The sequence below is a fragment of the Festucalex cinctus genome, chromosome 10 (genome assembly GCF_051991245.1).
Source record: "Festucalex cinctus isolate MCC-2025b chromosome 10, RoL_Fcin_1.0, whole genome shotgun sequence".
Lineage (NCBI taxonomy): Eukaryota > Metazoa > Chordata > Actinopteri > Syngnathiformes > Syngnathidae > Festucalex > Festucalex cinctus.
In genome coordinates this window covers 13,595,686-13,623,063 of record NC_135420.1, presented here as the reverse complement: position 1 = coordinate 13,623,063, position 27,378 = coordinate 13,595,686, and the positions used below count along the sequence as shown (strand labels likewise).

Here is a 27,378-nt window from a genome sequence, read left to right as displayed (position 1 = left end):
ACAAACTAGGATGCACCTCAAAGCCATAGTTTAATGCGGGCCTGTAAATAAACAATTTTCGAACGAAATATTTGTTCTTAACATGAAAATAGTTACATTCCCAGCTGGTATGTTTGACCTGGGTTTCAAGTTGCACAACGTCAACACAATTGTTACTGACGGTCGTTTGTGGAATTCCAGCGTGACTGTGATTTCATTCATATGGACAAAGCCAAGTCCAATTTGGGAGAGAAATGTTTGCAGTGACCCGTGACTCTCATAGCACACCACCACTCCAAAAGAAATTATGTATATTGAAATATACATCTACCGTACTCACATATTTTTGAACTCAGTGTGATATCTGGATCTCTTTATTTAAAAACAAGAGTGGCACTCTCACATTAAGTATTAAGAACAGTATTTGTGTTTAGAAAACCTAAAGTAAAAATATACATAATTGAATTTTCAAGGTGCCACTGTGGCACCTTGGTTGTGATCTTATTAGAATTTGATATCTGAACATTTTTAGATTGAGACTAGGATTGATACCATAGCAAAAAAAAAGTCCCCCTTCTCATTTAAATGTAAACTGTGCAAATTTTTCTGTGCTCTCATGTCTGAAACTTTTGCAGTACCCCTCATGTCACCATCCTGTGACATCCATTACCAATGTGGCATTGTACTGAAATTCCCAACAACACACTTCCCCTTTCAATTCTACCCTTAATTCAATTTTGACTGTTGAGTGACCAATATTCTCAGTTTAACAGGCTCCATCCAGCATGCCAAGGACTAAATTGTCCTTCTGTCGGTTAGGGAACAAAATGTTAGAAATTTCTCATTCTCAAATTAGCCCATGTCCAAAACATTTTAAATGCTTATGTGATACTGTTTTATGGATAATATTTTTGCATTAAAATATAATTTGGTTTAAAGAGCTTCTACAAACTGGTGTATATAGAGAATGATTTTAAAAAAAATGTTAATTTAGGTGGTGGTCTGCTAAATTTAAGGGTTCACATACTTTTTTCACCCTGCACTGTGGATATTTATATGGATGTAGCAAAAAAAAAAAAAAAAAAAGAAAATATAATTGTGTAATGTTACTTTAAGCAGCCTGTCTATAATATATCGACAAAAATTAGATCAGGTTTCTGCAAACATCACTATTCCATAATTCTGAAACCACAAAAGAGATTCTGATGTATCAAAAAGTTACAGCGCCATTTTGTGTATATACATGTTTAAAAAAAATAAAAAATAAAATTAAAAAATAAAAATTATTTACAGATTATAAGGAGATGGGGGTTGCCGCAGTTCTTTAGTATCACAGAATAATTTGTAGTCCATTTCTCAAGAAGAAAGTGTCCTTTTTTTGTTTTTGTAAATATAAAAGACTACTCCTATATAAACTCAATTTATCACTGCACTTGACTCATCTACTGAAGTGAGTTTTAGAAGGCCAGTTTCTTCATGAGGAGGTACACCCTGGAGTCCACCTCGAAGCCGTGAAGGTTGTTGGCGTCTCCCTGCAGCCGCATGAGCAGGCCACCGTAAGAGACGTAGGCAGAGCTGAAAGAGGAGAGGGTCTATTTAAAGGTGACTCCACATTTTATAGTTACACTTAAAGAGAGTGACAACTTGCTAAAAACGTAAGTGATAACTTATTTTCAGTCTGAAAGGTGTCATAATTTTTAACTAATAATCTACCAATTATCATTCAAGCATTCAAACTTAAATGTCTAACTACATGGGTTAATATGGGATATAAACTGAGGGGAGAAGACCAAAAAAAAAAAAAAAAAAATCACTCACAGGCGTGTTGCAGCTTCTGTTGAAGTCTCATCACCCTCAATCTTATAAACCTTCCCATACATCACATAATCAAATTGGTCTGATCTGAAAAATTACAATAAAATTCAAGCTTAGGGATATAAAACAAATGCACAATTTCACCAGGAATATATCAATGAATGAAAAGATACCATTTAAACAAAAATGTGTCAATGAGCATTAGTAGAAAGAAACATACCGAGATGGTCTGTCATCTTGTGGATTGTACTCCCCATCATCTGGCGTTCCATCTTCGTATAATGTGCTGGCGATTACAAGTCTAAACTTGTCACCTTAATGAGAAGAACACTTATTTGACTTTCATGTGTTTGTTGTATAACATCACAGACTGACAATACCTATGTTTTAATGCCCTTACTACTTATTACTAATAAGTGTGAATAAGTGTGACAGAATTCATGCGTTTCTAAGGCAAATACAATTAATTTAATGACCTCACCAAGTTCTACTGGATAGATTTGAATGTTCACATCCAAGATGAGGTCCATCTTGAAAGATTCACTTTCACAATGTAGACGAGACACTGTGGAAAATTGTAAACAATAAAAGTCACTTATAAGCAAAAATGAAGTATGATTCTAAAAATATGTATAAAGGGGCTATTAGTTGCAAAGTGGCTAGTTGTATTCCACTTGCATCCACTTGGAGGCAATGGTTAAAGCAGGGCTTCGCAACAGTCAGTTTTTGTTGATTATGGCAGCACCATATGGACAAAAGTGGTAGTGTTTTGCCTTGAATGAAGACCACATTTCCCATAAGGACCAGTGCATAGCAATAGCATTCATTGTCTGTCATGAAATCCTCATCTCATGGTCGTCTGGAGTTGGATTGAAATACATTTCTGTTTGCAGTGGCTGTGTGAAGGATGTATAGCAATGGGGTAATTCATGTATTCTATACATTTTTTCTTTATACGGTACTGTAATGTTTTTCAAGTATGTTAACAGCACACACTGTTTTTATTTCTTTATAGTCAACACAAAAGGCTGAGCTCCCCCTCCCTTCCCAAGCACTTTCTAAAGAAGAAAGCACACAACACAACCTAGTTTGTTACAGTACTTTTGAGTGTTGCATGGCTGGTCAAGTTAGTGTGGAAGGGCGAACTACCAAGCTGAAGGCTATTAATGACTACCAAAAAAATTCCAATAGCTAACATTAGCATAGTCATTTTAATTTGAGAATGGATGGAAAGCTACCTACACGTCCAGCAGGAAAAGAGCCGAGCCCAGCAAAGGCAGCGTCAGTTGGAAATTCCCCATCTTTGACCGCACGCCAACAAGTGAAACGGGGCCAATTTTAATCCTGTACTGTGCTTTTATCCAGGTAGGCTCCTTTTTTGTTTTGTTATTTTTATCTAGACAAAAATCTTCGTTTCTTGGGTTGTTTTGCAGCTTGTCCATGACAACAGTAATCACGCTTTGGAACAAATGGGGCAAGGGGGACAAAGGGTATACCGTAAAGCAGTTGCACATTTGTATTTTTTTATGTGTGCTTGTGGCAGTGTCCCCACCACCCTCCTCAAAGTTGTTTAGTGCAAGTAAAAATGATACAGATCTCCTCAGGCCATGACAAAGGTTTCATTAATCTAGCTGCAAATCAATGTTTCCTCAGCAAAATTATGAAACTGAATCGAAGGTTCAAAAAGTATTTAGTGTTGCTTTAATGTTTGAAATTGCTGATACAGTTGAAAATTACCTGCTATTATATTTACATATTGATGCAAATACAGCCCTCAAATGAATTAAATTGTTAATTCAGTCAGTAATATCACCCTTTTAATAATCCCATTGGTATTGCACTTGATGGGGTAGCGCCTCACAAAATTTGCAATGATCTCCTGCAATAATCATTCTTGATAAAACTGACAAATTTTGGATGGATGGTTCCAGCAACTTAAAGAAGCAAAATAAATGTCCAAAATGGCTATTCCAATGTGTTTTCAGAAGCTGATATGTGCTTTTAGGAACATTTGCAGAGACAGTACGCACCTCTATCAAACTTCTTGCCATCTGGATCGATGTCCTTTACGTCGAATATATCCTCAAAAAGAATTCCAGCCATTTGCTTCCCTGTTTCTGAACACAAAAGTACAAGAATATGATACAATACAGTTTACTACAATTATAATCCAAAGTTGAATGGCCCGACTTCATAATGACACATTTACATGATGAAATTACATAAAATTAGGAGATGCAAAAAATAGTTTACCTTGTCGTACAACGTTTTAAATCTAGCACTACAAGATATCCCGTGCGGGCAATAAAGTCGCTCTTAAATCGACCTTAAACTTTGATTATGCAGAATGTTATTTGCTAGCCAATAGCTTTAGCGTAGTGTGTGTCCATTTTCCCAAACTTACCTCTTGGACGTTGGTGTACTACGTTCTTCTATGTTGTGCACAGTCAGTCTTTTTCGGCACTCGTTTGCGTATAGTAAGTAATTGTTTATCTGCACTTGATTTCTTGGTTCCCTAACTCGTCATTCATTCAAAACACCGTATGGCGGTGAAACCAAGCAACGTGCGCAACCTTTGACACTTCATCTACTTCCGGTGAGCCTCATACGCTACTATATTTTAAACTAAACTTTGTATCATATTCGATATAATTAAACTTTTGTATATTTATATTTGTTAATTTTTAAACCTAGGTAGATCGTTCTTACGGCACAATGAACAAAATAAAAAGTATACAGCATGTAATATTTAACGACGTTTTACGACATTTACTTCCACTTTCCTGCCGCAACGCCATCATGGTTGCTATGTGGTTAGCGTCTTTGATGTGTACGGTTGCCAACTAATGGCTGTTGCGTTAATATCGATCTAATGTAGAAGGTGATGCAACTTTTTTTTAAATATTCCTATCGGATTATAACGTTTGGAGCAAACATGCCAGTGCCTGTTAAGATGTTATCTTAGGTAAGAATGTGAGCGGGCGAGTATAAATGTTTATCTGCTGTGCTGGAGAACTCCTGCTGCATATATCATCGAAAAGCAACTAACACAACGCTTCAGTTTAATATTTTTGCTGTGTTTAAAACAATGTAAAAAATAAATGCTAACACACGCCTACTTGAGATGAACTAAAACTAATTGCACTGGGGTTTGATCAGTTTATTCGTAATGTTGCCTTCAACTATTTAATTTGATCAGTGCTTCTGTTTTTGATTTTCTGCAGTGGTATCATGGAACGTGTGGCATGTTTTACAGGACGCAATGAACACGCAGGTATCTACCAATGCTGAAGTAGAAAAATAGAAACATGACGTCACCAGGAAATACAATTAGTTGCTTTTTATGTGTGGTTTAAGAAGTTGTGGATACTCACATGAGTTCCAGGGAGGAAGCCAAAATGGGGGACATTTTAGCCACTGAAGCCAATCTTCTTGGGATGATCAAGGAGGTATAAATCAATCTGTCAATCTGATGAAAATAGTCAAAATATTATGTCCAGTATATCAAAATGTGTCTTCTGATATCTTGTCAATGATCCCCCATATTGCCTGTTTGTTATTCCCACAGTACCTAAAGTTTGAACAGTTTGATAACACAGTTAACAGTTTTGACGAAGAATGCAAGAGGAAAGGAAAGCTTGTGTCCAAACCTCAAGGAAATACCCTGAGAGACATAAAGGCTCACATGGTCCAGGTAAAATTTAAAACAGAGCCATTAAAGTTGGTTTGTAGAAGATGTAAAATGACAAGTTCAACAGCTTTGTTTTAAGTTGGCTTAAGAGAAACTGTGTATAGCCATTTATATTGGATATTTCAAATGTCTTATTGATTTCCCTCTAACCCCTCTTTATGCGCAGAAAGGCCTACTGAGTTCTTTTAATGATGGAGACTACAAGGTGTTTTTTGAGTTGTGGGGAGAGAATATTCCATCTGATCTTGTTTACAACGATACAGAGGCCCAAAAGCTGGAGTTCTACCTTCATATCCATTTTACCATTTACCCACTGAGAAGCCACCCTGGAGAACCAGTATGTATACCGCTATGATTTATATTGTAAGATCATTTTGTGTCCTGACAGCACAAGTGTCAATTGCTCAACATGTCCACTAAGCTGTGCTATTCACAAGCATGTTGCATTAGAGCAAGTTATAGTCAGTATATTATTTATTTACTTATTTATTTTGGCCTGGGGCCGACTTTGATTACGGTAACTTAAATTTGAAATAAGTTGATAGTGCGCTTACTTGGCCAGCCATCATATCAACATTTGATAGTTGTGTATCGATACTGGGCGGCACGGTGCGCAAGTGGTAAGCACGTCCGCCTCCCAGTTCTGAGGACTCAGGTTTGAGTCCAGGCTCCGGCCTTCCTCGGTGGAGTTTGCATGTTCTCCCCGTGCCCGCGTGGGTCTTCTCCGGGTACTCCGGTCTCCTCCCACATTCCAAAGACATGCATGGCAGGTTAATTGGGCGCTCCGGATTGTCCCTAGGTATGCTTGTGAGTGTGGATGGTTGTTCGTCTCTGTGTGCCCTGCGATTGGCTGGCAACCAGTCCAGGGTGTCCCCCGCCTACTGCCCAGAGCCAGCTGAGATAGGCGCCAGCACCCCCCTGCGACCCTTGTGAGGAATAAGCGGTCAAGAAAATGGATGGATGGATGTATCGATGTGTCCTCCAATATCATCTATCCTTGTTTAATGTTGGACTTAACTGTACATTTGTCAACAGAGATGTTAGCATGTGCCAGTGAGTCTTTAGTCTTTACTCAGTGAGTCTTTCACTACGATTTTTTTCTTCACGTCACTTTAACATTGACAATGAGAGAATAGAATTGAGATTTAAAAAATTTATGTGTGTATATATAGGGCAGAGCAACTTTGATTAACACTTCCAATCTCATCACATTGATTAGATTTATGTTACTCCTAACTCTGATTCGCTTTTGTAGAAGTCAGAAGCTAATTGGGTTCACATACTTTTTCCCACATTGTACTGTGACTGTTTATGGCCACTGGAGGGCGTGCGAGATGCTTCTTGGTCTGCATCATTGTTCATCATCAAGCACACTTCCTCACACAGTATCTCATAAAAATAGAATATTGTGGGAATTAGGGGTGTTAAAAAAAATCGATTCGACAATATATCGCGATACTACATCGCGCAATTCTCGAATCGATTCAAATGGCGGCTGAATCGATTTTTTTTAAATTTTATTTTATTTTATTTTTTTTAAAGAGCTCAGAATTGTTCATTCGGTAGTCTTACCGATTCAACGCCTTTTGTGTGTGTGTGTGTGTGTGTGTGAATCGATTTTTAAACTTCCATTTTTAATGGAAAATTATTCAACAAAACGTCTGACTTCGGGTTAGGATTCACACCTTGAGCATGGAAGAATGTTATATGAACGGAACATTAAGCTTTAATATTTTATTTTAATGCTGTTCAAACATGAAACAGATTACAACCTCTATAAGACTGAAATTTCAGATAAATAAATAATACATTTTCATATAAATCTTACACTCTACAAGCTTACTGATTAGTATTTTCTAAATTTGAATGAAAAAAAATCGCAACAATCGACTTATAAATTCGTATCGGGATTAATCGGTATCGAATCGAATCGTGACCTGTGAATCGTGATACGAATCGAATCGTCAGGTACTAGGCAATTCACACCCCTAGTGGGAATGTATTGTAAACTACAGGTGTCACTCTCTCATCTTAATTGAAACATTGGCAGATTCGGCAAGGCCTCCTGGGCCTCTTGTAGTAGCCTCCATGATTACAGGGTGGACTCCTGTCTTGACTGTTTGGAAGATGGTCATTGACAAATTCATGAGGACCACAAAAGGTTATTACTCAAGGAAAATAATTGTGGTAGGAAAATGATGTACACGCAATGACAGTGATAACCACTTCCTTCAGAAGATTGTGAAGCAAAAGTGTTAATTTGGATGAGACATGATTGCTCCCTCAAAATAAGCTTGGTTGGTTGCTAATCAAGAGACACATTTTGACTGCTTTGTAAAATATTGTAAGTGATTCGTATGAGTTAACATAATCCAACTCCTCCTACAGGACCAGGCGGAGTTTGAAGAGAGAAATTCTTATTTCAAGGAATACCTGGAGACACGTGGACGAGCACTGACTCAGACCACAGAATTTCTGCCTTATTATGCTCTTCCTTATGTGTCCAACCCCACCACCCACCCTTTCTTCAAGGATCTCTTTCAGGTTTCATGAAATTGTTATAATATTGTTGTCTATAATATAACAATTACCTATCAGGGGTACATATTCAAAAAACAACCATATTTTCTAGGAAACCTTGGTATCAAAGTTGAAGAATAAACTTGAAGAATTTGTGTCTTTGACACTGAAGCCTCAAAACTGCCCGAGGCTGATGACATTATATGTATCCTTTGCTGCAAAGTAAAACTCACCAAAAAAGTGGGTACACTGGATTAGGATAGTTTTATTTATTGTGGAATTCAAAGTCAGATCTGTGAGTATGACATACTTAACAGATGAAAGTGTTCTCGTTTGGTAATTCCTTGTTACACTAACACTCCCTGGGTGCGATAATTTGCATGTAAATATAGCATTAGAAAACTTAACGGAGCAAAAAAAAAAAAAAAAAACAGATAATAATTGTTACTTGTATACTGTAATTAATGTGTATATAGCCACTACCATCTCAAGAGATGTTGAAAGATTTTTTTTCTCCTCCAAATCATTGACGCATATTACATTTCCTTGTGCAAACACTCACACAGCTGACGTGTCAAATGCTTATATACGCACATTAAAGGGATTGCTGCTTGGCAAACTTTAATTTGTCATACAAGAAGTTAACTAGAGGAAGTCCACCTTAAAGTACGTGTAAACTCATGCATGACAGCTGTGTTTGTCCATAGAAGGGTGTTGGTCAATGAAAATTCCTAAAAAAAAAATGAATCCCTCCCTACAAAACAAACTCATATCAATCACATATTGACTCCAGTTTGCCGTCACACTATAAAGTGGATTGTCTTAATCCTATACAAATGGTCTTGGGGAGGCCAGTGCCAGCTTCCAACAGGATGTAGGGTGTTGTGTGACTCAACATCTCATATATTCTTTATGCATCATTATGTTGTACTGAGGGAAACGCACACACGTTAGACGTATTGAATTGATGGCCAGATGAGTGCTGACGTGTGTTCTTTGACAGACGGTATGCAGAAGGAGGGCGGAAAGAGTTCGAAAGGTAAATGTCCCTCTGGTGTTACTTGGGATGTGTTTGGTGATTAATGTAAGACACCTTGTAAAACTTGTCCCTTTGGTTGAGGACCCAATTGCTGGGAAGCAAAGACCAGGATGATTATTATAGTTTTAGTTTTTAGTTTAATTTTAATTCGTTTTTATTTTGTTTTAAGTTTTTTTTTTTTTTTAAGAGAGGTTCTGTTAGTTTTTATTATTTTTAGTTATTTAAAAAAAAAATGCTTAATTTTAGTTTTAGTTAGTTTTAGTTTTTTTTGTTGTTTTTTTTTTGTTTTTTGTTTTTTTTAAGTGTATTACAATATTTAATAAACACCATGGGAAAACGAAAAAAAAAAAAAACGCATTTCTTACCTAGCCTTGTATTTTGGTTGAGTTAAATGAAAAAGCAGGAGAGCCTAGCCATTGAAGCTAGTGTTGTTCCGATACCGTTTTTTGGCCCCCGATACCGATCACAATATCCAGCTTTGCAGTATCGGCCGATACCATACCGATACCTACATTTTTTTTTTTTCCTCAACATGACAAAGCTGTACTGCCAATGGTTCAGAGCATTCAAGGGCCAATAGGATATCTTAGATCGGCGTGCAGTGAACATGTCACATATCAGTGAATGTCATGCACGAGCAAGACACAAAATGCTGCATTCAAAATCCTATAGTAGCGTTGGAATTAATGGTATCGGCATGTTATTTGTGAGTACTCACCGATATCGATACCACTGTTTTAATGCAGTATCGGCGCCTCTGCCGATACCAGTATCGGTATCGGAACAACACTAATTGAAGCTAAAAGTCAAGCAGGCAAATTTGTCTCTTAGGAGTGACGTCATCTGAAGGTGCTTTTCTATTGGCTGCTGCTAGATGATGTGACTACTGCGTCACACACTTTCAAGTGTCCTTATTCCGGTTAATATTTAAATAAAAATACTTACATTCACATTTAAAATCATCCCAAAAGGCTCATGTATTAAATTAATTACTAAAGACAAGACCATTATAATTAATGCACATAGGAAACTGGTGGGGTTCAGTACTCCTAACTTAAGAACTGCTGGTATAAAGTGTATGTTTAAAACAACAATATGAAGCTATTTTACTTGTATGTGTATGCAATGTAAACCTTTATTGATTTATGTTACTTTTCACAGAAGCCTTGCAGCAACTCCAGGAACAGCTGGTTGAGTCAGAGTGCCGTGCTACCGTCTACATGCGCAAGTTCAAGAAGAGGGATGCAGACTACTGCCGGCTCATTGGCATCACTGCTGAGCTGGTTGACTCTTTGGAGGCCTCCATCAGCGGAAAAAATGTAGTGTGGATTGCATGAAACGTACAGTACAGGCCAACAGTTTGGACACACCTTCTCATGTAATGTATTTTCTTTATTTTCATGACTATTTACATTGTAGATTGTCATTGAAGGCATCAAAACTATGAATGAGCACGTCGAGTTATGTACTTTTAAAAAAAAAAAAAAAAAGGTGAAATAATTGAAAATTGAAAACATGTTTTAGAATTCTTGTTTCTTCAAAATAGTCACTCTTTGCTCTGATTTTTTTGCACACTCTTGGAAATTCCTTCAATGAGCTCCAAGAGTAGTCACCTGAAATGGTTTTCAACAATTGAAGGAGTTCCCAGAGGAGAATACCAAGAGTGTGCAAAGCAGTAATCAGAGCAAAGGGTGGCTATTTTGAAGAAACTACAATCTAAAACTTCGTGTTGATGCCTTCAGTGAGAATCTACAATGGTCATGAGAATAAAGCAAACACATTGAATGAGATGTGTTTGTGTCCAAACTTTTGGCCTGTACTGTACATGCAGTGAAAAGAAAATACCTAAATGTGATCTTCTCGATTTTGTGGTTGTTTTCAAATACAGCAGTATAAGGCAAAAATGGAAGCCCACAGGGGTGGATAATAACGGGTGGATATTTTTCATCTTAATTCATATTCCATAAACGTAATATGACGTGAACTTGTGAGAAGAGGTACTACAGTACATTTTAAGATCAACGGGGACTGCTGTGTTTTTTGCAGATAACGCCTGACTATCTGCAGAGTGTGTACGCTAGCCTGTTCAGCAGACCGATGAAGCAGAGCACGGTGCAGATGACTGATGGAACTGTGAGTGGAAGAACCTTTTTACAACTTCCATCTGATCGTGACAAAAAGCAGTATGTTGAGGGGTTCTGATGAGAGTCGCATAAAAATGGACTTGGAAACAAATTAACTAATTCAAACCCAAAAACGTACAATTGTGTTTTTATATACTCTTTCCTGCACTCCCCAAAAAATATTTATATGTTGTTTTATTTTTTAATGCGAGCTAGAGCATACAGAAGGCTACACAGTTTCTGGCATGAAGAGGTCACTTAAAACAATGGTAGTTAATACAAAAAAACGGCCAGCAGGTGTCAGCAGAGTATAAGAGATCAACCAGGGCCATTTTGCGACAACCTCTTTTTCCCATTGTTTTCAACAGGTTTGTGTATAATGATAAAACTTGCCTATATTATAATGCTAATTGCTGCGAAACAAAACAGGTACAAATATTACTTTTACCGGATGAAAGAAAATACTCTAATCTTTCTTATGGTTGATTCTTTGTTTTTATAGCAATAGAACAGAATATTCTGTGGTCCCAAAATCCAGTAAAACTGCCGGGAGCGAAGGGGGTTGCTTTAGTGAAAATGGCTGGGAGTGAATGCGTTAAATCAATAAATGTGTTAAAAATAATTTGCAGGCAATTGTATGCCCTCTTACTAGCGTAGTAATCCCCTAATTGTTTTGCTGTGATGCAAAACAATGAGTATAGCTGTTCAATTCAGATACAAACATTCTGTCAAGGTGTTAAAACTGTTAAATGCAGACTTTATTGTTTGAACTGAACAACTTTTCTCTGTTTCTGCGTGTATGACACTTTTGTCCTCAAAGGGATATTACTCTATGATTCCCTATGATGGTGGCTATGTAAGTTTCTCACGCTTAATTTCATATCACCTCTTGCTCAGTTTCTCAACCCCAACCTTCTCACGCTCCTCTTACCTAGTCTCGTCGTCGTGTCCTCTTCCACTTGTCCATACCTCATACCCTGCCTTGACAACAAAAAATCCTCTCAAACTGATTTGTGTCAATTTGTTTTCCCTGTCATTTGTCTCGGGACCTGCTAGTGTGCCCCTGTTGAAAAGTCTTCATTTAACCTTTTGTCAGGCTTCCCTTTAATATTCATGTCATAAAAGCCACCTGCTCCCAAAAACGGATACAGGGCCATTTGTTTAACAGTATGGATTTATTTGGATTCAGTGAAGGGACGGGAACGGCAAGCAAAAGGAATTTTGCTACAAAACATTTCTCTCACGCTCAGGCAGTTAAGCAGATTGACTTAGGTTACATCCATAGAAGGCAACCAGCGCACTGACTCTTCAAAAGTAGGGTGTCCGCAGGTCGTTAGTAAAGCATTAAAAGTCATTCGGTGGATTTAGCTAAAAATTAGTCCATAAATGGCATTAAAAAGCATTAAGTACAATGTCCAGACTGTTGATGTAAAAACACAGTTGTTCGGGCATTATTTTAGATTAAATGTGCAAAAGAGGCACTATAAGACAGTTTAAAAATAATAAATGTCATAAAAATATACTATGTCGACGTGTTATGAATTACAATGAACAAAATGACCTGGAGTACACGAGTTGCTTCATATTCCATATACCAATTGCTCTGAATTTAAAAAGAAAAATTTATTGTTCCTGTCGCCAATGGTGAACATGAAACCCTAATGCCACCTAATGGCAGAAAAGTATCTCAACACTAGTTTTTGGGAAACAATGGAACTGCAGTTTTGAAATGTAATCTATCAAACTACTTTGTTCAATCCAAGTCAACAGCTTGATAATTGGCAAAGATGTGTAGTCAATAACAGCTGCATGCTACAGTTATCATTGTTCACGTAAAATTAAAATTATTAAATGTTTGTTAATGTACCAAATAAAATCTTGCCTTTTCGCGGAATTATTTTATGACTGTTAATAATGTAACGTTTATTTTACATAACAAAATATTTAACAGAGGTCTCGGTGGTTCGTCTCCATTAACTCAAACAATCCTATCTGCATGGGGCATCTTTCCAAACAGAAATAATGTTTGGGAATTGAGCATGCACCACACGCATGATACAAGCATGACCATGTACATTATTACTAATAACTGAAGCATTATGTGTTCAGCAGGACAGCACACACTAAAGGGTGATTACCCATGTTTGTCTTAACATTTGCATGTGTTTGAAATTACAACCTAATACAGTATATATATATTTTTTGTTCCTTGTTAGGCTTCCTCAATGCTTCGAGCATCCATTGCACCACAGTAAGTATCTTCTACAGCTGCAGGTTCATTTGTACATCCTGATAATGAAACTTCTTTTGGATGTCTTTTCTAACAATCCCCAGCCCACTTAAGGAAGTGCCAATGCTGCCCTCTCTGGATTATGTGAAGCTGAAAAAGGACCTGCTCGAAGGATCAGAGCGTCTGAGGTGCCTGTTGCTACAAGCGCTGCGCTGGGTTTGTGCATTTTCCTCTCAACTTCATGTTGTTTGTTTTTATTCGAGCACTACTGTCGTAAGATGGCTGACCTCGAGCGTGTTGTCTCCTGACTCTGAGCCACTTTCCCAACCTGTCAATCAATTTTAGAGACTTACTCGCTCACTTCCTGGTGAACAGAGGGACACTGCGCTTCAGGCTTACATACGCAATGATCTCCTGGAACGCAACAGCACAAAGCAGGTGGAGCCCTATCATTCATTTTGCTACTTTTGAACAAGGAGAAATGTATTTAAATGTGCCTTAAGAGTGCTGACCTCAACCCAATAAGCCGTGTTACCAAATGCAGGAACTAGAAAAGTGAACATTTCTCTATATTCAACTCAATTTTGCCTCCTAATCTGTGCTGCGTGAACAATTCTGAAATAATTGAAATGAGAGAGAGAGATGACAAATTAACTAGATTGTGCCAGCATGCCTTGCTCAAGGTCAACAGTCCTTGTAAAGTAAGATTTTTTATTTTATTTTTTTTTCCGAGCAGTGGAGTCATTATACCGTATTTTATACTGCACAGTATATTATGTTGCATAATTTTGACGAGTGGAACTAAATAGACTCCGTTTTAGAGTAATATTTACACTTGGAAGAGACTAAAATAAAGAATTTAAAAAAATAAATAAAAGTCACTCAAGGGTTGAGGAGCGAACTCACGACCTTCAGCTTGGGAGACAGCTGATCTACTCCCTGAGCCACGCAGCTCCTGCTGTGTGTTAGTATATCGCTCGTGTCAGCTGGAATCTTTCTAACCCCAAGAGATGAGAAAAAAATGTTTTTGGTCTCCTCTTGGAGAAAAGCAAACAGTAGGAGAGGCCTAGCTCAGGTGGCAGTGTGGCAGTCTCCCAAGCTGAAGGTTGTGAGTTCGTTCCTCAACTTTTATTTTTTCTTTAATTCTTTATTTTACTTTTGTAAATATTAGCTACTCTAAAACGGAGTCTATTTGGTCCCGCTCTAGATAGAGTAAAATTTTGTCTAAATAGTCAAATTTACTGTCTGTATATGGTTTTTATCTCAAAGCATTTTATGGGGGAAAAAAAAAACACTGCACATCCTGTCTCTGTAGGAAACTATTCTTCATTTACTGACGTCAGAGAACGAAATGGTGCGGCAGTACATGGCTCGTCTCATCAATGCGTTTTCCTCCTTTGCAGAAGGTATGTGTCAACTACAGAATTTCGTAAGTGTGCATTTGAAAAATGTGTTTAGAAGGCAAATATAATGCTTACATGATATTCTCACCAGTGACCACCATTTATACTTCAGCAATAGAAGAAACTTTCAGGTTTTAAACAAAAACAAAATGGGCCCACAATTTAATAAACTCAAATTCAGAGCTATGGTAATGGTAAGAGTTTTAGAAAAACCTAAATAAGACAAATGTAAAATGTTGCATTTATGGTTCTAGGGCGAGTTTACCTGTCCCAAATCCCATTGCTTCTGCAACTCCTGATGGAAATACTCAAGAAGGAGGAGAAAGACTCCTTGACCAGAGAGAACGTGCTGGTGGCTCTGCAGAAACTCAGCCTCATGTAACCAAGAGTTTGTAAAGACCACTGTGTAGACAACAATGCCTCAATCAGCCATTCTACAGGGATCGACACAAAAACATGTCATTTTGAATCCATTTTGATCATCACCTCTGGTTTATAGGAGGAGCCAGCAGACAGCCATGATAGAAGATGATCTGATTGGCTGGCTGGTGGATGAACTCCATGAATCAGATTGTCTGAGCGATTACACGCTGGTATATACTGCGTCTCTTCTCTTGAACTTGTGCCTGAGAAAGAAAGGTACATGCAAAAGATATACATTAACAAGTGTTTTTTTTGTGTGTTTTTTTTGTTTTTTAACATATTCAGCTAGAAATCATTGATACTGTGAAGTCATGTTTGTGTACATGTATAAGATTGTGCGCACGTTACATGGCTGCCTTTATACAGGAAGAAGGAAGTGTGCAGAAAATGCCAAACATGTGCTCAAGGTTTTGACTAATCTCCTCGGACATGACAACCGTGAGGTGATGCATACTTCCTGTTGAAAAGTGTGTGTGTGCATGTGTGTGACAGTAAGGTTTTTTGCAAGACTTAACGTTTTAAGTTTTTCATTCCACTATTTCTTTTATTCTTAAAATTGTTGATTTTGCAGCTGGAGATGCATCTGCATTGTCTGTTTTCTCCAGGTTCTTCAGTATGTAAATGGAGCCTTGTACAGCATCCTGTGCATCCCCTCTGTGAGACAGGAAGCAAAAGAGATGGTGAGATCGTGGATATGTCTTCACCTGTTTGTAGGATGCTGACTTGGCCTTTTTCTTCCCTTTTAATGTCTCAACAAACCTTGCAGTGTGGAGCCGCACGTGTGCTTTTGCTTTCCTCACGTCACATTCCTAAACCGATTTGAATGTGTGTTTTGTTCAATTGTTGAAGAGCATAGAGGAGATTCTCAGCTGCTTCTGCAAGGAGGATAATAATCCAAATCTTCACCATCAAATTGGCTTCGTCATTAAACAGCTCAACTCAGGTGAGTGAATGCATGTCTAGTGGGCAATTTTGGCTATTTAGACATGTCGAACTACAGGAGCTGACACCTTTGATTTCCATTGATCAATCTTAGTTTATTGTTTTGTTAACACATTCCACTCTGAAATTGGCATGTAACGATAATGGCAATATTGTGATATCGCAATATTAAAACTGCCACAGTATCGTCGTCTACTTAAAAGGTACTCGTGCTGGTATCGGCCTGAAAAAAAAAGTTGTATCGAACATCCCAAAAAAAACATGAAAAAAAAAATCTTATGGACTTGGATGTTCCATTCATTGAGATCTACAGTTATTTAGGTGCTATTTAGGCATAATTGGAATTATGAGTGGATTTGGTATTTTTCTTCATTAAATACTAGGGCCCGACCGATATGCATATTTTGTCATAAAAAAATACTATTTACCGATTAATTTGCTGATTATTTGAAAATATACAATATGCAAAAAATTATCATAATTCCTTTTCAATGAAAAAAAAAATCCCTGGATGTTTTCATCCTTGAATTCTGAGAAAAGAAACTCTTTGAATCCTTGAAATATCAACTTTAAATATAACTTTAAAGACCAATGACAAGTTAAAACAATAATAAAGTGAAATAAGAATATAATGAACTAAAATAATAGTAAGTGAAAAAACAGTAAGAAGAAACAGTGTCTGTTCCTGTGCGTTTTGGCCTCTTGGGGGCAGTGTGTTGACATGCATCCATGGTGGACACACTTAACGTGAGTACAGAAGAAAGTTCTAAATTCTAATAAAATAACTTGTTTTTCACACATTGGGAAGAATGTATACCTTTGCATAGTGTTATCTTACCTGTGGGCATGTGTTCCCAAAAGATTTGTGTGTGGATATTCGTTATTCGAAGGAAAAACACCCAAGACGACAATGCTAACTTCCTGTTAGCCTTTAAATGGTAGCCTTCCCACACTTTTAGCATTGGCGCTAGGCTAGTGATGTTTTAAAAACAAAGCATGTTTTGTATTTAAATATACAGTGGATGTAATTCTTAATGTTGTGTGTTTAGTTTTACAGTTAACTCAAACTGAAGTGTCATTAAAAAGCTTTAAAGGACTCTTGGGGACAACAGAATAACATACACTACACACTTGCTAGTTACGAATGATACACAAGCACAAAATGGTGCATTCAGGGTACTTTTACAGCGTTGGAAACTTCGGCTTTCTTCCATAACGTTTTTTTAAGAGGATTTGGCCCAATTGGCCGATTGTTTTGGCCGATGTTTGAAGGCCAATAATCGGTTGATTATAGTCCGATGAATCGGTCCTATTAAATACATAAATGCTGCTTTCCTTCCAGCGGAGGAAGAAGGGCCAGAATCGGACGTTGAAGAGGACGAGTATGACGATGTAAGTCTGACGTTAATACTTGACACTTTGATGCTACATATTTATTTACACGTTGTGTCACACAATAGTAAACAAAGGCGAACACAACTTGAATTACAGCATTAGGAAAAATTATGTGTTGAGCCAAAAAGTCTTGTTTTATACCCCTTTTAAGCATGTATCACAACTAATTTTATTTAAACTGCTCATCAAAATATGATCAGGGTAAGTATTTTTTTTTTAATTCTTTTTAATTCATATCATAGCTTAATGCACTTTCATACTGTGTGCTTTATGTTGTGACAGGAAGATTTCATCAACTCAAGCCGAGATAACGAGGAAGTCCTTAAGCCAAAGCCCAGTGAGCTGTCTGGGGAAAGTCTGCTCACTACAGAGTACCTGGGTGTAAGCGCAAAATGCACACACAATAACACACAAGTGTGTGACGGGTTACATATTACAGTTAAACGCTAGCTTGGTTGTTCTGTCACGCTATCAACTCATAATCTTTTTGACTGTGGTACAGACACACTCACCACATGCCTCGCCACGCTGCCTCTAACTAAGTTAAAGCTACTAAGTGTAGCAGGAAGGAGTGCAGACTCAAGGCTGATGGTAATCTTTCCATTCAAAGACGGAGAAAATGTATTATCATCATCTTGGCTCCAGTCTATATTTGATGCATACGGCAGATGTGAAACAGCTGCTTGATCGTTATTATTGAAATTACTCATAATAGATGAAAACTGCTTCGGTGTAATGTTCATGTCAGTAACAGACAAGTCAGCATACATACAAACATATGCATATGTATTTTAACTACAATAATACAATAATTGTATATTGGGCAAAAATGCTTTCTTTATAGGCTTATTTTTGGCAGAAGAAAATGACGAGTACCAATTAACGCTTTACTTCCAACTGATGAGAAATCTTGTCATGTAAAATGATTTATTTTTTTTCTCCCAGTGACGGCAATTGTCGTCAACTGTGTTCTCAAAAGACTGTTATTTAAAAAAAAAAAGAAAAAAAGAAAGAAATAAAAAAAAAACGTACCTATAATTTTTTCCATAGTGTGTAATTTTATTGGGATATTGAGATGTGCACCAAGCAAACGAAAAATAAAATAAATATTTGAAAAATGAAATGCTTCAAAATATTTGAAATTTGAATCATAAAAATAAAATTGAAATTTGTCATATGTCTTGATTGAGCAGATTATTACTAACCTACCTAAATTGAAGAAGTCAAGCCCGCAGCGTCAACCAAGCATTGATGAACCTCTACAGCGACCGGTGACCCCAGGCTCCCATCGTAACACCAATACTGTGTAAGGAAAATGACAAAATATTTGTGCTGTGTGAATTTCAGTCTTTCTTTTCCTGCTTATTGTCGAACATCGTGCGTTTGTGCAGCCAGATGCTGTCTCGTGCAGCGTTCAAAAGATTACATTTAGAATTTGATACGATACAAGACAGTACAATCTAAAAAGTCTGAATCTTCCTGAGGGGGACGACATAAGCACAAAAGGAACCTCAAGTGGCGCATTGTCAAAACTTGTGATTCGACAATGGAGTATGGTAGATATTTTTACAAGATAGCTAGCTAGCTAGCAAGCAATTAAAGCCTGGCTGGGTTCTTGCAAGATGAGGTTTGAAATAAATAATAAAAAGTAATTTAAAAATGATAATTAATTACTAAAACATTTGGTCAATTTTCCCATCACGTGTGTGACACGCTCACACCAATTGTGTTGTTGTTCCGGGCTTTCAAGCTTGGGCAATAATTGAGACCTTATAAATTATCGGATTTTTTTATTTAGTTATTTATTTATCTTAGGTTAGCTTTGTCCGCATATATAAGTAGTATAACTAGACTAAGTGCAATTTCTGGAGAAATTGCACGGAAATGCTGTAAGCTGAATTCTAATAGCTAAGATTTGAATGCATGTGGAATGCTTATGAAGTAAATTGAGACATATATTAAGAAATTATGACCTCCTGGTTAATGAACAACGCACTTTACCAACTGTGCCACCACTGAGCAGGATCAGACAGCTGGTAATGATGATGTTATATGGATGGAAGTTGGCTTGTTGAAAATCATGGCTAATGGCCTTTTTATATGCAAAAGTGTTATCTGAAAGTACACTCCATTCATTTAGATGGAAAAATGGAACTGATATCCAATGGGAAAAAGCTAAATAAATAAATAAAATTCACACAATAGCGCCACCTAGGCATACAACGCCCGCCATTCATTCAGATGGAAAAGTGGAACTAAGATAGTTGGAATACATGTAATCATAATTGCCATGGATACATTTGCAATGTACAGTCGGAGGTGGGATTCGAACCCGCGACCTACTGGTTACTGGACAATTTATTCTACCAAGTGCGCCACTGAGCAGTATCACAGAGCTGGTAATGATTAGAAGCTGTATGTATGGAAAAAGTTCAATGTCTGTCCCATTTAAAATGAATGGGGAAAAGTTGACATTAAAAGTGAAATTGTGTGAATACTGTAAGTAATGTGGACTCAGACGATATATACCCCGGGAGGCGTGAATTTTTTTAATCTAGTTGAAATTTGAACAGTGTAAATTGGAAGTGATTTGTGGGAGTTATGCGGCAAAAAAAGTGTGGAGAATAAAAATCACAATAACATATGTGGGAATGCTTACAATTAGCTTTTTCCCTTCCCTTTTCAGAGATACTGAGACAAATGTGACTCACAAACACACATGATGTCACATGTGACGTGATGCAGCACATTTGTCTCGCAATCTCTGGGAAGGGAAGTGAAAAAGCTAAGATACTTGTAATTGTTGAGAGAACATCCCTTTTTTATGCCAGCAAGCATCCAACAAAAGTGAGAAGTATCGAATAAAAAAAAAACAACAACAACAATATCTTGGGTTCATCCAATCCTTATCTGAACTCTGTTTCTGTTCCATGTATAGAAATTACCAGCCAGGCGGCCAGGGTGGCGTAAGTGGCAGAGAAGGCGGAAGCTCTCCCCTTGATGAACACGGGAGCGAGAAGGGAAACTCTCCTTCTCCCAAGAGCAATTCTCGACCTCACACGAGTTCGAGCAATCGCCCACGCACGGCTGACTCCCTGCGTCACAGCCAGGGTGGGTAGAATTTTGCAACTACACAAAAACTACTATGACAGCAGTCTCAGGACACAACTTCTAATAAATCCAGCATGAGCGCGCTCCGGTGCATAGATCAATAAACGGATGACTTGCAATAAACTAAATAAACCATGCTTTTCTTTTGTGCTGGTAAAATGCCAGTCTACCTCCCGACTGCTGTCACGGTGCCCTTGAGCAAGTTTCTTTTGTAACATCTTTGCACTGAACAATTTTCACTAACAAACTCTCAGACTTTGAGTGCGCTGGGCTATCCAAGGCTTCAGATCGGGACCAATCCTACGAGGTACGAGTCAGAAAAGGACTTCTCCAGGAGAAACTTAATGGACATTTTATTAGGTAACTTGACACAATAATACATAATCACATACTAACCATAAACGGAAAAGGGTATTTAATTGTAATTGTCAGGTCTATTAAGAAAGCTACAAAAATGCCTTCCCTTCTTCAAGGGAGTCTTTAGACTAATTTCAATTTCACTTGCTGAAAGAAATAAGTTACAAGACAATGGATGGTCTGTTCGAGTTGCATACTTCAATTTGCAGAGTGAGTAAGTATTTTACTAGCGGATTTGGCATCATGTTACAGTATTATTTCCTGTATCTGTTCAGACAGCCATGAAATTTGGACTGTACATTCTTGAGTCCAACAAACGATTGATTGCCTCACTTTTTCATCTGTTGTGTTCTCCTCGGTTGTCAAAGGGTGTGTTTCATTAGATCTGATGTGTCTCGTTTTAATAGAGTATTTACTTTTAATGTCTTGTTTTAGTGGTGCGCCGATTCATCGGCCACCGATCATGGTCAGACGATTTTTGTGGGAAAGTACAAGAGCTGTCAAAATGAATCGATTATCAAATCATCAACAACTATTTTAATAATCGAGTAATCGTTTTGGAGCCATTCTAAAAAAAATATTCGACAGTGACGCCATTAGAAAGTACATGATCGGCTCATGGCGTTGATTGCCGATCAACTACGCCACCTTGCTGTTCTGCTTTTGCATTCATGGAAAAACAATCTGCTTTAAGGATTTTTGAGGCCAACATTATAATACCAAACGTGTGTAGTATGAGCTAGCCATCTTAATTGCTACCACCAATGAATCAGTAATCAAGTCTGGTATGAAGAAGCAGAGGTTGTAAGTGGAATGAGTGCTATCACGTGTCAAGGTCAAGGGTCATGTACAAGGTGAGCATTGTTAGTGAGAGTGGCTTTAATGAAACCTGATGTTGCAAAGTGACTAACAGAACATCTTCAAGGAATGACTCTTGAAATTGTAGCACTAACACAGTTGACATTGCTCATTTGCAAATTGATATACAATAGTGGACAAACTGTACTAGCAAAGCCTTTACATTATGTACTTATTTCTCACCTCTCTCTTTTCATCAGAGATTCAATCTCCGGGTTTATAAGCAGGCCGAGGATAGGAAGGTCTCCTGACGGAGAGGGTCAGAGAAACGCTGCGTGTAATCTGGCGCCCAAATTTTCTCAGGCCGAACCTCAGCAGTACAGCCGGCCAAGCTCCACCAGCTCCCGGAGTGGAGAGAAACGACAGAGTGGAGGTAGGCACAATATATTGGAATGTTTTTATGAAATATTAGGTGTTTTGCTGGTTAGTTTTCTAACGCGCAAGTAAAACGCCCGGTTCAGTAAAACCCGGACTCTCTCCGTGTGATTGTCGCACCCCCAGCGAGCCGCCTGCATATCTGCTGTTGGAGATCTGCATTTGAGCGCTCCTCTGAATGCAAGCCATCAATTCTTTAGTAAACATTTGAAACAAAATGGCTCCTTTGTGGAGGAGGGGAGGAGAGGGAAGAAGGAAGAGGGGGGGAAAAAAACCCTGAGCTTGTCTCGAACCAGGGACTTGCTGCTTACAGAGCTTAGCACACAAACTAGTATACTAGTCGTTCAGTTAGGTTCAACAGTGCAAACATTTTACTTGTAGTTTACAAGTGTTTAAGTGTCAGCCAAAACGGATTTTAAGACAGCCAATTGTCATTGCCCTTTGGCATTGCAAATGTGAAGGATAATTTATAGCTTTGAATTCATTTGGACAGAATGTTTACTGATAAAGGCTACTTTTGTCACTATCCTATGGAGGTCTCAGAGAAAGTGGGCGTGCGTTTAGTCCGCAGAGGTGGTGCGGGGGGTGGGTCCGCACCTTGTGATGTCATAAAGTGCCAACATCTCGTTTTCTTAGGTTGGGAGGGGCTGGTGCTTAGAGAGCAGAATTACCTAGAATTTCTCATAGAAGGGCGGATGGAGGAAAACACCACTTTGTTCATTTTTTTGGTGAGGAATTAGCACTTTAACACAGATAAAAGCTCCAAAAAATTGATTTCTCATGTTGCTGTCCCTTTAAGATCGTCAAGTTAAACCGTTTAAAAAAAAGTTCTGCTCAGGGTAGAGACTGATTTGATGTAAGATTTAGGCCACAAAACCATGAAATATCCAAAACTATTTTTCCTTATCACCTTTAACAAAAATGTTAAAATAATTAAAGGACAAAAAAATGCTCAAATAAATAAAATAATTGCTTCATTACTTGGTTTTAGCGAAGTGGCTGTTACATCCTTCAGTTTTTATGTATATGGCCCTCGGAAGAAAAAGTTTGGAGACCACCACTTTGGATGTACATATTTTGCCGATAAGGTAACTATTACTGCTGGCGAATGAACATGTAATTGACAACCTCTATGCACACAGTTTTACAATGTGAGATCAGGAACTGCATTGTTGGAACGGTACAAGTGAATCCAAATCTCCTTGTGACGAATTACATTTTGAACATGATATAAAATGTTCAAAATAAGTTAATATCTCAAATCTGAATCTCCACCGCAGGACTTGCAACTCTTATGCACTTAAACGGATGGTCGCATCAATTCTGTACTCGTGTCTTGATTGCATTTGTGAGCCAGAACCTCTGGTCCTAACCTAACCATAAATCCTGCAATCAAGCCTAATGCTAAATGTGTTTTTGAGGTCTGCCATTTGTCACACATGAGTGAAGTCATACGGAAATCACTTCATCGAACCTTTGAGGCAAATAAGCCAACGCACATGGCACAACAAACAGAATAAGTGGGCATTTATTGTGCGCTCTATCCACAACTTCACTGCTATTAGTTTACACATGAGTGCAGTTTCTGCTGCCTGTCAGTTTTTATTATCACTAATATTTGAAGCTTGCTAGTTTCCGGATGTTTAGGAGGTGGAACAGCAGCCGCACGTTGAGGCACATCCCCCTTCGGGGCTGAATTTGCTACACAGTAGACATGTGCCTGGCTCCGGCCACCCACTCTGCAAGTAAATAGGGAAGGATGATGGGAGCGTGGAAAGATCATGAAATTATGCACACAGTTTCTGGCTTTTCATTTTAAAGAGATACTTGACTCATTGAGCCATTTTCAGCAGTAAAAAGTTCATATTTTGGCTATAATTAAAGTGATAACGGCATTATTTTTCATGTACAATTAATACCTTTAAAAAGTAATATTTCCACTTGCTGTTGACTGAAGATGACATCACCTGTGCTGAGGAAGCAGGTAACGACCAACCATGTCTATTATCATTATGTTATTGTGATTGATTTGTGGACAGCTAAAAAAGAAACCAAACCGAAGCTAACTTCGTTAGCGCTGCTATACTGACGTCACCGACAAGCGCAAAGGCGCTTCTATCTTTTTTTATTTTGGTCCTCAAACCTCATTTTGACCTCCAGAAAACTTACCTTTTTGCAATTTTGCTTCATTTATTGTTTTAATCTTATTTCATAAGCATTCCATAAGTTAAGTAGTTGACCGTATAATTTCATGCAGGGCGATATACTGTTAAGTACGTTGCGTTACGTGGAGTGTCGAATATTTATGAATGAAGTTTTATACTCGAGTAAATTGTGTTTTGCCATTCAGAGTGACGTCACATTGTAGTCCGCCGGTGAAGTCGGGGTCCTTTTTTTCTTCCGACTTCGCAAGTGGAATTTCCGAGTTCAAGGGGGCATTCCCGTACACATTTCCTGGTTTGAACTCGGAAAAGTCCGACTTCCGACCATCCATTAGTTCCTTACAGTTTTAATTAAAGTGTGTGCGCATCAACCTGTGTCAGTCCTGAATATTTCCCCTTTAATTTTATACCTACACAGTGATATTAAATAATAATGAAATAATATTTAATATTAAAATTAACAGGGGCACGGTAGACGAGTGGTTAGCACGTCTGCCTCCCAGTTCTAAGGACTCCGGTTCGAGTCCAGGCTCCGGCCTTCCTGGGTGGAGTTTGCATGTTCTACCCGTGCCCGAGTGGGTCTTCTCCGGGTACTCTGGTCTCCTCCCACATGACAAAGACATGCATGGCAGGTTATTGGGCGCTCAGAATTGTCCCAAGGTGTGCTTGTGAGTGTGGATGGTTGTTCGTCTTTGTGTGCCCTGCGATTGGATGACAACCAGTCCAGGGTGTCTCCCGCCTACTACCCAGAGCCAGCTGTGATAGGCTCCAGCACCCCCCGCGACCCTTGTGAGGAATAAGCGGTCATGGGTGGATGGATGGATTAAAATTAACAATAAAAATAACCCAAAATTTTTATGGGCGCTCGCATTTTTCTCAGTCCAGCAGGCCACTCGCCACTGTTTTAGCATGACGTCATCTGCAGGCGACTCTGATACAATCTGACAGCCCAATCACATCTGACCGACACCGGTCTAGTCGTTTATTCGCAAAAGCAGAGCCAAAATGTGCATTTTCCGTTTTTCAATACATTTCAAAATCCACCCCCTTCAAGCGTAAAAGTTTTTTTTTGCAAATCTTAGGCCTTTTTCCGAATTTCTAGCATTTCCACTCAGTTTCTTTTTTGCAATTCTTGAAAATTTGAATGAAAATATGTGGATAGAAACACAACTAATGAGTCAAGTATCCCTTTAAACTGTCCCAATATGTTAGGACAGATCATTTTCAGACACAATTGAACCACTTTGAGGAAAAAAAGTCTGGGTTATTGTTTTACTCCATAAATGCCTTCGATCCATTTACCTTCATCCCTCGCCTCCTGTGTCCTCCTTCAGGCAGCAAGTCACCACAGAGTTGAGGAGGGAGCTGTCACCACGACAGAGATCTATCTCCCCCGGCACATCAAGCTTCCTGTAACATGATCCTTCCAGGTTTTGATCAGGGTCAAACTAACAGAGAGAGGGTCGAGAATCAGCGACGGGAGGCGGAGAGGATTGAACAATGCAAAGGATTGTGCTCCTGCATTTTTTTCTCGGCTACAGTTCAGCGTCGACTTTTGCAACCCGATACGGGCTCAGACAATAATCGCATCCACCAGCCGGCCAACCCGCTGCTCTTTGCGGCCTTGTTTGCCCCTCGATCCTCTGCTCTCTGCCTCTCTCGTTGTCTCTCTCAACAAGGTCACTTGGCACACCTGAATGTGTGGAACATCCTGCCACCCTGACAGAACAGTCTTAGTTTTAAACTATAACTAAACAATGACAATGACAAATTGTTAACCTAATAGCATAATTGCCTTAATTATCTTTTAATATAATTGTGATTTCTGCAGTAAGTTCAGTGTGAAAAGGAGTTTAAGAGGCACATGAAACCATCTTTTTGACTTGTGCATTTTTCCATTACATACAAAGATGGCCTGCGTATGAGAAAGACAGCTTTAATGACCACAAGTGAAACATTAGCTCGACTAGGAACTTTGTGTTTAAACTTGTCATCACATTTCCATGACAAGGTATGAGGAAGTAACAGTAGTAATCCTAGAAGATTTATCTAAATTTTAGTCAGAAAGAAATCTCTTTACATTTAAAACAGACTCATCACCTGAAAAAAAGTTTTGAAACAAATTTCACCTACCGGTACTTCATTGACACAGTATTTCAGTGTTCCATGATAGTAGACCTAAAGAAAGAAAGAAATGGTATACGCAGCGGAAAACAAATTGAAGATCGAATGTCTGTGGCTATTACATATATTTCAAAATAAAATAAAATATATAAATACATAAAATATAAAAATAAATAACTTTTTATTTTATTTATTTTTAGAGCAGTTGGTTTGGTTTACAGTATGATTTTGTAGTTTCAGCATGCTTTTTTCTTGATTGTATTGCAAAAATGCAAAATTATCATTGAAATGGATATGTCTGTTATTGTTGGAAACTTGTAAAAATCATAGGCTTTTAATTTGTGATGTTCAATGATTGGACATGTTTCATCATTGTTTTGTCCACACTTAATGAAGTAAGCTGCAAGTTGGACACGTTTGTGTGCTATGAATGTATCATGTATGTATTGATAGGACTACTTGGGTCACTTGTTGGAACTTTGAAAGTAATCATGAATGTAAACGGATTACTTACCATTTTGAATGACATCTTCCAAGAAGCTTGCATTTATAGATTAAATTGGAATGTCCATTGTCAGTGCTTGAATTCAAATTTGTAAAATGTATCACTTATTGGACCATACACTGCTACTTTCTGGTTGTATTAACTTTTTAGATTAATATCTTTTACAATGTTTAAACAGCATCCTGCAAAAAATTTAATTGTGTTAATGTTTCAGCAATTATTCTTTGCCTTGTGCATTTCCACTGTTCCAACCCGTGTATTTATGTGGAATGCAACATTTTTTATGTCTAAAATGTTTCATCAAAAATAAATGGCTTGAAATCAAA

At 38.1% G+C, this 27,378-nt stretch overlaps 2 protein-coding genes across 10 annotated transcripts; one reads left to right on the top strand and one right to left on the bottom strand.

The window, feature by feature from the left end:
• Positions 1-6: 6 nt before the first annotated feature.
• Positions 7-4,393, bottom strand: polr2h (RNA polymerase II, I and III subunit H). The gene is made up of 6 exons (XM_077533302.1): positions 4,199-4,393; positions 3,825-3,911; positions 2,276-2,359; positions 2,015-2,108; positions 1,798-1,881; positions 7-1,554 (listed from the first exon to the last, which is right to left on the bottom strand). The coding sequence occupies exons 2-6, from the start codon at positions 3,895-3,897 to the stop codon at positions 1,437-1,439; spliced, it is 453 nt and encodes a 150-aa protein (XP_077389428.1). The 5' UTR covers positions 3,898-3,911; positions 4,199-4,393; the 3' UTR covers positions 7-1,436.
• On the top strand, positions 2,613-27,378 carry armc9 (armadillo repeat containing 9). 9 transcript variants are annotated; one of them, XM_077533292.1, is made up of 28 exons: positions 2,613-2,716; positions 2,810-3,159; positions 5,019-5,068; positions 5,155-5,243; positions 5,363-5,488; positions 5,652-5,822; positions 7,874-8,029; positions 8,118-8,210; positions 9,020-9,044; positions 10,206-10,363; positions 11,091-11,177; positions 11,988-12,023; positions 13,384-13,418; positions 13,502-13,613; positions 13,743-13,835; positions 14,713-14,803; positions 15,055-15,178; positions 15,300-15,439; positions 15,590-15,666; positions 15,829-15,903; positions 16,073-16,166; positions 17,508-17,557; positions 17,843-17,941; positions 18,754-18,866; positions 20,499-20,671; positions 20,926-21,031; positions 22,087-22,259; positions 25,758-27,378. In XM_077533292.1, the coding sequence occupies exons 3-28, from the start codon at positions 5,026-5,028 to the stop codon at positions 25,778-25,780; spliced, it is 2,562 nt and encodes an 853-aa protein (XP_077389418.1). In that variant the 5' UTR covers positions 2,613-2,716; positions 2,810-3,159; positions 5,019-5,025; the 3' UTR covers positions 25,781-27,378. The 9 variants fall into 9 exon arrangements, with proteins under 9 accessions (XP_077389418.1, XP_077389416.1, XP_077389422.1 ...); XM_077533290.1 differs by having other exon boundaries at positions 5,152-5,243; XM_077533296.1 differs by having other exon boundaries at positions 5,051-5,243.